General features: G+C 36.5%; 1 protein-coding gene across 9 annotated transcripts in view; it reads right to left on the bottom strand.

The window, feature by feature from the left end:
• Positions 1–12,637, bottom strand: part of DOCK9 (dedicator of cytokinesis 9) — a 134,428-nt gene that overhangs the window by 84,098 nt on the left and 37,693 nt on the right. For all 9 annotated transcript variants that reach the window (XM_064440648.1, XM_064440646.1, XM_064440647.1 and 6 more), the window contains exons 2-5: positions 10,824–10,940; positions 3,294–3,383; positions 1,592–1,674; positions 721–790 (exon numbers count right to left, since the gene is read on the bottom strand). In XM_064440648.1, coding sequence (XP_064296718.1) covers positions 721–790; positions 1,592–1,674; positions 3,294–3,383; positions 10,824–10,940 — 360 coding nt within the window. The remainder of the gene's footprint in view (positions 1–720; positions 791–1,591; positions 1,675–3,293; positions 3,384–10,823; positions 10,941–12,637) is intronic.

Raw genomic sequence — 12,637 nt, 5'->3', positions numbered from 1 at the left:
TGCAAGACATCAAGTTCTCATAAGAAAACATGGCATTTGAACACCACATTTTGAAACAGGGTGTGGTAAAAATTAAACAAATCACCCAAATAACAGAAGCAGTTACTGAAAAAAGGGTTTGAGATTTGAAACATACTTGAAAATTGCTTCAGGCTATAGATCTCTAATTTCCCTAATCCAATGAAAAAAAAAGAAACTACTTCAGAGTTTTAGTCAATTATTTTAGCTTTAGTGTCCATGATGGGTCTCCAGGTGTTATCATATACTTGAATTTGTGGCAAACTAATTTTAACTGTCATTGTATGCTATGCTGTCATACATGCTTAAGCGTGTGTATTGTCATGTTGGAACAGATTCACCTATGATTTTATTTGATGTTGAGATTAAACTGCCTTGAACATTCCTCTCTATATACCCATCTACACAGATGCAGTATAAGACAAGACAGATTTTATGAATGCTGAAGGATTACACATCACCAAGTATTAAAACTTCAATTGCACAATGTGTCAAAACTTGCTCTACTCACATGACAGATCTCTGGAGTACAAGGCTACTTGAAAGGAGATAGGTAAAATAACTATATTCGTTTCCCCATCAGACTGTTCAAGCTAATCTGTGTTCATTTACTGACATCAACACTTAACCCAACTTGTAACCTCTCATTACCCATATTCTTTACTGAAAGCAAGAGAAAGTAAGGAATTATTATTATCTCACCTCATCTTTATCTGCTTCTTCATCCACTTCATATAAATGAACTGGAAGCTTCTCCAATTTTGTCCCTTTACTAGGAAAGAAAAAGCTTCTAAGATACTACAAATTTTGTGACTAGTTACATATTTTATAGCTGCAAAAATAAAGATGTTATCTTCCTAACCGAAGAAGAAAAAGCACACGAATGACTGCATAAAAGCACTATTTTTCATGAAATATATTTCTTCGCCAGCAATTTTCCTAATTTGCACATCTGCCCACAGTCTTTGTTTTATTCTGCTTGTCACTGTCCTTACGTGAGACTGAAGAGAACCAAATACCTTCTAATTCACTACACTCCTAATAACTTAGGAGCAGGAATTCATACCTGCAACTATTTGTTCCTTTTAGGACAACACATTTATTTAAATTCCTATTGACTAATGTGGTTTCTGTTCAGAGCAAGTAAAAACCAGGCATTGACCTTTCAAAACCTGTGAGTATATCAGAACTTTTCACAGGGAAAGAAAGCTATTTCTTAACTAATAGATGCAGGAGAGTGAGTAGGGAAGACATGGATCTTCCAGAGTACTTACATTCACATGGTCAATGATACAATTTCTTGTTTTGACCTGCCTATTAATAAGGCAGCATTACTATGGTACCTTTCCACAAAATGGTTTAACAAGAATTTACACCTTCAAGTTCATAAATATAAATTCCATCCAAAAAATCTTTATCATTTCTACTGACTATTAAACATTGACATAGCATATTTTGAGTTACATATTACATGTATTAATACATTTCTGTAATAAATACATTTATATTAAATTCAGTTAAAGTTCCTTCAAAAATTCAAAATCTTTATTATACCACTAGATAACATACATACTTTGGAAGCTGTCGAAACTCTCCTGAGTAATCTTCATATCTATAGTTAACAACATGCCAGTCTGAATTGTAGGTTTTGATGCACTGTTTTAATGAAATGCAAATATCAGTATTAATGGGAAGAGGATTAACAGAATTCCCTCGACACACACAAAAAAACGCTTTTAATATATGGCTGTTTACGAACTACTATAGTTGTACACGGTGATTTTGGAAAACCCTGTACACTCCCCTTCTTTTGCAATACAGTCTAGTACAATACAGCTTTTTGCAACAAGCGATACGTTTCAATAGGATGTTCTCATCTGCTAGACGTGTATTTTATAAAACCAGAAAATGGTGAATATACTTAGCATCTGGATTAACCATCTTCAATTGTCTGAAGAGTTAAAGCAGCATTTCTCTGCAGCTGAAAACTCAGCGTTAGAATACAGATACATGATTAACACAGAATATTCAATTTTGCACATAGTAATACAGAGAAACTAAAAACATCTTTTCCTTAAATTTATACTTCTAGGGCAATTAAATTAATATTAAAATTTAAACTGCATGCTTGCAGCTGTTGAAAAGCATTTATGTCATTAAGTGCTGGTCTAGATCACAGGAAATACCATTTTCCTCCACCCATATTGCTACAACATAAAAGTACTGATTTATCTTGGCTTTGATGGAAGTAACATAAAACTGACAAAAGCTGTTGCCAGAAACCATACAGTACAAAATTTTATATCTGACATGAATAGACTTACATGTACACAAACAAAGCACCTAATAATTCAAAAATAATTTCTTTATTTTTCAAAATACAAAGTTGATACTTGTCAAGCAATTGTTTCTGCAGGAACTCATTAACCTTCATGAATTACCTATAACACTCCTCCCTCCTTGTCTACCTACTTAAAATTTATCTTCGAACTGTTTGGGTTATGTATTAAGGGTATGTATCACTGTGGATATATCACTTTGAGGTAGATTCAGCTATCTGGAACTCCTTCAGTTTTATTGGAATTACAATGGACATTTACTTGTTTCAGATGTTAAAATATCAGCTTCAAGTATATCAGTAGGCAAATAGAAAAGACAAAATTTTTAAACCTTTCATTCCTAAAAGGCTTCAACAAGACACTAAATGAAATGCAACATCACAATCAGAACAAAGGGAATGCCAACATCAGCAAACAGTTACCAGAAGCTTCAGGTTTGAGGATGTTTCCTCTACATATAGCATACAAATTGAGCAGTCATACTGAATTTTGGCCTCTACAAGTGTTACAGTTATGAATACCTGTATGCGAGCAAACTGTACAAGAGTATTATAAACAAACTAAGAACGACTGGTATGAAAAAATTCATCAGGAAAAACAAGTCGTAATGATTAATTCCAGATTTACTATTGCTCCCAATATTATCTATGGAAATCACCCATGTTCAGCTGGGAAAGCCAAAAGCATAAAAAGGAGGTGGGGGAGAAGCATCTGCAAAAGCCAATTACACAAACAAAACAGTTCAAAGCTATCCTGTAATAGTAGGTTTTCCTGGACTTTTTCCTTTTAAATCATTGACAGGTAAATGACAATAAATATTAAATGGTTTTTTTTCAGGGCTTTTTTCCCTGTTTTTAAATGGTAAATGAAGCAGAACAACAACAACTTAGGTATAATATTGATATTACACACAGCCACATGCAATTCCATTATTACCTCAGTTACAAACAAGCTTTGAGCTTCCTTCTCTGCATTTTCAGGAACTGTTGAACGAATGTATCGACTCTGCCGCTTCAATAATGCTGTCTGATAAAACAACAAAAACAATTAATGAAACTTGCCATTAAAGGAAAGATGACACATTAGGGCAACATTCAGCTATATCACTGTGACTAAGTCAGAAGCTCAGCAGAAAACATCCTGTGAATATGCTGTTTCAGAATACCCAATTAATGAGAATTTGCTTTCTTTCAAAGATTACGAACATGTTCTTTCTTTCACAGCAAGAGCAAGATTGGAATCAGTAAGAAATAAATACTATAGAAAAAGTATTTCCCTCTATTTTTTTAACGTGGGCAAGAGACTTCCAGTAAAAACAATTCCACCATGACAATATAACTCCAATATTTTGAAGACAGACATGTGTTATTACTACATATAAAAAACTAGTACTCGAGAAAAGTAACAAACCCACACCAAAATAAGAAGAGTAGTTAATCTGCAGATCTCAGCTGGCAAAAAATAAGACTTGGACTGTTAAACTGAAGGTGTAGAAAGAAGGCCTCGACCGCTGAAGTACACACTCAGACTAGAAAGTATTTTCATGTCCTTGACAGTTTTAGCAAATGGCTCTGTTTCTGCTGTTATAAATAAATAAATAAAATAACTAAATTTTTTACTGATGTTAAAATCTGGCATGCAATTTTCTGAGTCATCCTAGTCCCCCTTCCCCATGCTTTAGGGCAAAGTAATAGCAAGATGGCCAGGGTTCTTCTTGAGACAAACATGCTTGTAGGCGGCACTAAAAAGCTGCCAAAAGACAGCCAGGTGTTATGTAGTGGGGTGTCTTAGCACAATGCGTACCTAAGTATTTAAAATGCATGTATAAATGTGTAGCTATGGTGGTCACAGCTTCTTCCAGGTCACAGTTTATACAAAAGTAAATGCTGTGAAGTATGAATCAACAAAAATCATTCTTCCAGGTCTATCAAGATGAAAAATAAGCATGTGTAAATTGTTCATGTGAAAAATATTTAACAAAAATTTAAAAAAAAATCCAAAACCAAATCACACACAAAGAAATAGGTCTCAAAATTATTCATTTAATTTTGGGAAATAAGGTGCCAACGCCTACATTTGTATACAAAAAATAACAGCAGATCTTAAATTTCCAGTGTTTTGTCTAGTGTGGGAAGGTATCTTCCTCAGCAATTCTACACTGAACAACAGGTCCACATGCAGGTATTTTAGGGGAAAGGACTATAGTAGATGTAGGTGACAGACATAAGCCAGCCAACGCACAACATTCCTCAAGTCCATTTAACCTGTCTTCAGGCGTATGCATTTTGGTTTGTTATTCCCTAGCTTTTGCCTTTCTCCCTCCTGTGTTTCTAACATGGGTGGGTTTTTTTCCATTTTTCTCTCAACTTTGGAGGTGTTCAAGCAGTTTCTGTCATCTGATAAGGTTCTCTTCCTGCTCTGTAAATTTGGCAATGCCCACCTAGTGACAGTACTGTTACTCTATGCAAAATCTCAGCAGCTACAATGAACAGAGAAAGTACAAAATATTGCTGCTGATACTAGATACTCACTGCCAACACCTGTTTTAAAAATAATTTTTCTTCTTCACACACTTTTTCCAGTATTGACTGTTGAATATGAGCTAGTAAAATTTACCCCCCACAAAGCCACTTCCCCCTCCACATCCCCTTAGGATGCTTGAAAGTTTGGTTATTAACAGTTGATTATTCAAAATATTGGGAAAGGAATAAAAAAAGCCTCAGCAGTGTACAAGTGTATATATAGAATCATTAAGGTTGCAAAAGACCTCTAGGATCATCAAGACCAACCGTCAGCCCAACACCACCGTGTCTCCTAAACCATGCCCTGAAGTGCCACATATACACGTCTTTTAAATACCTCCAGGGATGGTGACTCCACCTCTCTGGGCAGCCTGTTCCAACACCTGACCACTCTTTCAGCAAAGGAATTTTTGCTAATATCCAGTCCAGACCTCCCCTGATGCAGCTTTAAGCTGTTTCCTCTCGTCCTATCACTAGTAACTTGGGAGAAGAGACCAACCCCCACCTCGCTACAACCTCCTTTCAGGTAGTTGTAGAGAGTGATAAGGTCTCCCCTCGGCCTCCTCTTTTTCCAGGCTAAAAAACCCCAGTTCCCTCAATCTCTCTTCATAAGACCTGCTCTCCAGACCCTTCCCCAGCTTCGTTGCCCTTCTCTGGACACGCTCCAGCACCTCAATGTCCTTCTTGTACTGAGGGGCCCAAAACTGCACACAGCACTCGAGGTGCGGCCTCACCAGTGCCGAGTACAGGGGCACCATCACTGCCCTGCTCCTGCTGGCCACACTATTCCTGATACAAGCCAATGGAGGTTATTAATAAAGCCCCATATCTTACTGGTAAATTAGGGACTACGTAAAAGGCAGGAAAAATGGGAAGAAAAGTACAGGGTTTCAATTCAACAGTCACATACCCAGGCCATTCTTTCTTTAGATGGTGTTACATAGAGGCAAATGCTCAAGAAGCAGCAACAGAAGTTGTTTTAAAACAGTCAATGGAAAAGATGGCATGGTGTATGTTAGATCATGCCCTTAAAGCTGCTACCTGCCAGAAGAGACGTATCAATTGTATAAGAAGTGTCAGAAGCTGTATTGTAAGATAATTTCCAAATTAAATTGAAGCTTTGATTTAGAACAGTTGGTTAAAGACTCAAGGGAAAACACAAAACATTTTAAATGAAAAAAGTCATAGTGAAATTTCTTTGAACATTTCAAGTAAGTTGTTTTATTTTGACCAGTATACTTTGTGGTCTCTAAAATGAAGAGGTTACTGGAACAATTTTTTTTTTTTTTTTTTTGCTTGTTCTTTCTACTCACGATGTGCCTTCTTGTAGAATGACCTAGGTTTACTTTTATTTCTGCAAAGTTGGCATAATATCTATTTGCAGAGGTACTTAACGCGTATTAACTAGAAGCCAAGAGCTTTGAGTGAAAGCGTGCTAAATCCACAAGGCTCAAAACCAAAAGTAACAAAGGTGAAACAATGTCTAAGCTAAACACCAAAATGCCTTCAAAATAACAGTGGGATAACTTTGTAACGGCATATTTATTTTGGGTAGGAATGTACCCACATTGTATTTGCTACAAATAAACTTGTCCTGTATTGGGAAAAATATTTCCTATAAGAATGGAGGTAGTACTCAGAAGTTAGGTATTTTGAAACAAAAAGCATTTAGGTAGAAGGTGTCTTATTGCAATGTAATCACTAGAATAGCTTTGGATTAAGGCTTCTTTTAATAATTTACTTGCTATGCAGTTAATGTAAACATCACCAATTTCACAGTCATTGAGCATATGATTTTAATGTGATCCATGAAGGTGGTCTGTTATAAACTAATGCTATTTAGTTGTGAAGTCATTTCATTACTGAGTAAGATACTGAAATTCAGGTGACTTGGAATATTTATAATAAGACATGAAGTGGCAGAAAATTGGATGGAAGAGTACCAAATGGATAGAGTCATTCAGGGTTATCAAAGAGAAGACTCTTCTCAGCAAGAGTCTAGAAGACGTATATCCTTAAATGACTGTCAGCATTGTAATTGAGAGTAGCAAGAACATTAATAGATGTTCCAATGGGTGGCAGGAGAGTGGTTCTATCATCTTAAACATGTTACACAGGGACAATAATGAAAACAAAACAATGACAAAAGAGCAGCTAGAAATTAACAGGCTGCAAAGCACAAAGGTACTGAAAGTTTAGACATCCCACTTATTAAGAATGAAAGCAAACTCATTGATGTTAACAGTAAAAAGGAACTCCAAACACAACATGTAAATTTGATGAGAACAAGTTAGGGAATAACCTGATGAGTGAACTCAGCACAGAGAACTCAGAACTCAGAACTTAAGCTTTGTGAAAAGGCACTGAAACAATCTGGAAATAATCTTGAAATGGTAAATTTAAAAAATGACCCATTTTTAAAGAGAATGACCCAAATGATGAGAAAGTTGCTGATAAAGAGCTCTTCTGGAAACTAGAGAAAAGCAAATCTGGCTCTTATTTGGATATGATGGCATCAAGGAAAGTGTAGAAACTTAAAAAAAAAAAAAAAAAAAAAAAAGAGAAAACAAAACCACTCCTACTTATTTGGATTTGAAGATCAGCATAAAGCAGGACAAAAATAATGCGTTTCTGAAAAGTAAATGAAAGGAAAGGAAACAGGATTCATAACCTGAGCTAACCAAGTTTAGGATGATGGCAAATGCATTTATGTGGAAATCTGGAAACTAGATCAGCTGGCTGAAGAATAATCCTTCAATCTTTATGAGCCTTCCCAGAGCAGAGCATTTTCTGCACCATCCTTTCTCAAATATTTCTTTGGTAATGATTTGAGCTTACAGCTACTTCTGACAGCATGTTTGGAGAACAGTAACAGCTGAACAGAAAAAGGTGACTTACTGGGGCTTTTTCCCTTTCCCTCACTAGGCAAAAAACTTTCATCAGGACAAAGAAAGAAAAGCAAGCTATACATGGTCCAAAGAAGCAAGCTTTCTTTTCTGATATGGACTAACAATTCGTATTGGCTCTCCTTTAACATTTAGCTTCTCTGAGGTGGTAAGAGTTACGAACTGAACATGGCATTGATCATGACTACAGAACAAGATATCAAAATATTTGTTACAAAAAATTGAATTCCTGCAAGCATTGTTACTAGTTATATGAAAAACACACTTATTAAATTACATTTCAGTTATCTAACTGCATTACCTAAAAAAACCACATTATCCAAATTAGGCACAATCATTTGTCTCCAATTTCTCCCCAAATAATTTCAAGTTTAGGACAAATTCAATAGTGTTATCAGTCTGCCTCTTTGAAACTACATAACTACTTCTGTAATCTACCAAAAAATAGTAGAATTTATATCTAGTGCTGAAAAGTAAGTATTTTCTGTGATGTTTAAGTGCTAGTTTTAAGGCCATACTGGTAACAAAATAACTTTACTCTTAATGTCTTTATAAATTATCAGGGATTGGCTTCCCTTTTAGGCAAGCATTTTTTAAATTGTAATCAGTTTAACCTAAGCACGAGGAAAAACTTTGTAAAAATAAAAACTAAATGCTCTAAGAGGAAATGGCTTGAACAGGTTTTTAGACAATGGTAGGAGTTTCCACCTATAAACTGTTCTAAGTGTGTATACAGGTAGTTCCAAACACTCTAGCTCACTATTTTAAATTCATCTTGTGTGGGATGAAAGCAGTATCTAACCTTTGAACCGAGGCTTACCCAAGAGCTGCCCACACACTGTGTGCCAGCAACAAGTTAGGAAAAAGGAATTAAAAAAAAAAAAAAAAGTGAAGCAGAATGGCAAATACAGAAAAAATGCCATTATTTAAGTTATGCAAATGATATTGGCAACTATATCAAGACTAATGGTTTCAAAACTGCAAATATGATTATGGAAAACTGTACAGGGTTAAAAGGTTAAACTTGAAAAAAAAAAGCACATAAGGGATATCTGTTCTCTGACTCGGTAATATTTTCTTATTGAATGACAGATGTAAATGCATTGTGTTGTTGAAAACAAACTAGATAGACCAAAGTAGTATTGGAGAGTTGTGTACAATAAATATATTTGGAGTAGGTTTGTGCCAGAAGGAAATAGAAGTTTGATAGTATAATAATAAAGTTTGAGAGTACAAACCAGTCTTCATATAAATCAAGCATAAAATGAGACTCTGCCAAAGACTATATAGGGGAAACCCAGAAAATGTATTCAGATATTACACTGCTGAGGGATAAAGAAACAGGAAATCTGACTATATTCCAAACTTGTAACTACCTGAAGGAAATCCTCTGATGGAACACACACTTTAATGACAGCCTCGATGAAAATCTGACAATAGAATCCAAACAAAGGATGACAACAGGCATTAGGGTTTGTGAACAGAATTCAGTCATTCCCTTTAAAGGATCAGACTGAGAACTATGCACTAGCTTCAGTCACATAGGCCTGAGGTTAAGAATTGCAAAAGAGGCCACTTGAAACAGCAGTTGAACACTTCAGACATCTCCCAGGCTGCTCAAACAAAATGCCCAAGGGTATTCTTGACAGGTTTGTTTCTTCTCCGTTGATAATTCAGAGCTGTTCACCAGAATGACCCCTGGTAATTGAACTAGTCAATTAGATAAGAGTATGCTTAGCAGAAGTATCCTTGATCCCTCTTGATCTGCGATACTGAAGAGCTGCAATACTGATCTGGCTGATACAGCCTGCACACCCTTTTCAGTTCCAAAGCCAATACCTGGTGTAGGGCATCATCATGAGTGCTCTAGCATTTGAACACTAGTATCATTAGATAATGTTCATAGGCAGTATGACTTCATTTTGTAAGAAGTCTTACTTGGAGGCCTTCAAATTTTTCACATGTGGAGAAAACATGAAGCCCAAACTGCTCTCTAAACACCCATAGCTTGCTAAAATCAAAATTTTTAGCTCAGAGTGGGAAGGCTACAAGTAGAGTTATTCATGCAAGAATCAGTGATAATGAAGCACATAAGACTATATTAAAAACAGAGACCAGGTGCTCCCAGGTAAATACTTTAATAGGCTAGAGAATTTATTAAAAACTCAATGTGTGTAATTAATGGGACTTTATATGCCCTTCTGTAGAAATATACCAACTCATCACCAACTTTCCCCATAATTAGATGTAAGCTTAGCTTCAACTACTTGGCTGAATAAAGTGCTCAGCTTTTCAGGTAGGTTTCTGCAGAACAATTCTAAGGTATTCAACTAGTATGTAGTCCCCAGAAGTAGTTAATTTACAGGCAGTTCTGGATGTCTGCATACTACTCCAATATAGGTAGGCATTCTGACTGCAGGTATAGGCATGTGTGTGAGAGACATTCCTCACTATTTACACCAACTCCAGTCTCTAATATGTTTGGTGGTTATCATAACTGGATCTACAAGAAGATTCAAAAAAGTGTATTTAAATACACTATTTAATAAACACAGGTATTTTATAGCAATATAGCAAGAGGATCACAAATCTTGGTAAAGTCTGGTTTAATCAAGTCAGAGCCCTGTTATGCAGGGGGTATTATTTTGCCAAAACACATAAATAAACAAACAAACAAATAAATAAATATTATTTTAATTTAATTATAAATATTTAGATTTTAAAAAATCTAAAAATGACTGATCACCTACTGCAAATGTCAGTAAAATTGCTGAGTTGCATAAATAGACCATATAATCTGAATGGATTAAGAAATTGTGCTATTTCTTCTTCCGCAACCTGACAGAAAAAAATGAAGCTGTGTAAAGGGACTCATGGCAAAGTTTGGTGTGGTTGGGGCTTTTTTTGTTGTTTTTTTGTGTTTGTTTGTTTGTTTGTTTGGGTTTTTTTGTAGCTAAAGAGAGTTAAAGAGCAAAGAAATGGGAAGTTTCTCTGCAAGAAATGTCTTAAGCAAAAAATGGGGGTGGGGATTAAGTTACCTGAAAGTCATCATAAGGGAACAGTAGCATCTCACGTAAAGCATCATTCAAAATCTGCATTTTCCTTTGAACGATGACATTTTCATAGTCTATTGGTTCTATGAGCTTTGGTTTTGCCTAGGGAAAAGAAAAGGAAAATAAATTCAGGTATATTGAGGTAAAATTACAATTGTTGACACATTTTAAGAAGTTACTCTTAAAAAGTTTTCAGAATGAGATTACATGTACACCGAAAACTTACAGTAATCAAAATGCAGACTTTATGTCACACTACACCATATATATAAGTGCAACTGATAATCACAAGAGACAAGCATACTATGTGCATGTTTGCGTTTGTTTCACAAAACACACTAGATCAGAGCTTATCAGAATAATTGTGCATGTACTTTCACTGCAAAAAAATTGCAAAGAAATTACTAGTCCCTTACATTGGTGGTTACCTTTCCTTGATACTGCCCAGAAAGCTCTGATCTGGGTTTAACAGGGATTAAAACAATCTTAATTCAAAGCTAAGATTGAATTTTGCTATAATTCACTAGTAACCTGCAGTAGGGAGTATGCTAATTGACTTTCCTACTTCTCTATAATTTTTTCAAAACTCCCATAGGCCATTTGCTTCCTCTTAATTGCATGAGTAGCTTTCACCAGTTACTACGCATTGATTCAACATTTAAACCTTTTACCACTGTCAAGGCATTACATCTGGCTGTGCACAATCAGACAGAGAAAAACCTTCACCTTGCCAAGCATTCTGTTAAGTGGTCAGATGGCAAAGCAGGTTGAGAGAGCTCTCAGTGAAGCAGCACTGCCTTGGAGCATGCAGACTAATGCGAAGGTGGAGTTATAATCTTGCTTGCACTCTCTGGAACTACAGTTGTGTGTCGCAGTATCAGACATGAAGTTACTTCTTTTTTTTAAAATGAAGTGGCAATTAAGACACTTTCCAATTGATACTTTATTAAGATCAATGGTCCTAATTTCAAAGTAAGGTATATTAAACAAAACAATAGCAGCAAGGAAGGCTTATGCCAGCATTATAGCTGATCAACGGAGGGAGGTGGAGGGAGGCAGAGGGAGGCATTTGTGTAACTTCTGTTTAGAACTTTTCAAACTCCACTTGTACTGCACAGAAGAAATATCCTTATGTCTAGCACAGCTCAAAGGGTTGTAGTGAATGGGGCTACATCTGGCTGGTGACCAGTTGCCAGCCACATTCCTCAGGGCTCAGTCCTAGGCCAATCTGTTCAATACATTTATCAATGAGCTGGACACACAGGAGTGGAATGCACCATTAGCGAGTTTGCTGATGATACCAAACTGGGAGGTGCTGTTGACTCTCTTGAGGGACAAGAGGCCTTGCAGAGGAATCTAGATCGATTGGAGCATTGGGCTATGATTAATGGGATGAAATTTAACAAGTCAAAATGCCCATTTCTGCACCTAGGAGGGAGCATTGCCGGGAGCAAGTATAGACTGGGAGATGAGTGGCTGGAAAGCAGCCCTGCAGAAAGGGATCTGGGGGTGCTGGTCGACAGCAGGCTCAATATCAGTTAGCAGCGTGCCCTGGCAGCCAAGAGGGCAAACCTCATCCTGGGGTGCATCAAACACAGCACAACCAGACAGTCAAAAGAGGCGATTATCCCGCTGTGTTCAGCATTGGTACAGCCTCACCTGGAATACTGTGTGCAGTTTTGGGCCCCACCATTTAAGAGGGATGTGAAGGTCCTTGAATGTGCCCAGAGGAGGACAACAAAGCTGGTGAAAGGGCTGGAAGGCATGTGCTGTGAGGAGCGGCTGAGGACTTTGGGCTT

Source organism: Phalacrocorax carbo, chromosome 1 (assembly GCF_963921805.1).
Source record: "Phalacrocorax carbo chromosome 1, bPhaCar2.1, whole genome shotgun sequence".
Lineage (NCBI taxonomy): Eukaryota > Metazoa > Chordata > Aves > Suliformes > Phalacrocoracidae > Phalacrocorax > Phalacrocorax carbo.
The sequence above is the reverse complement of the archived record's forward strand: the minus strand, read 5'-3'. Positions and strand labels throughout refer to the sequence as shown.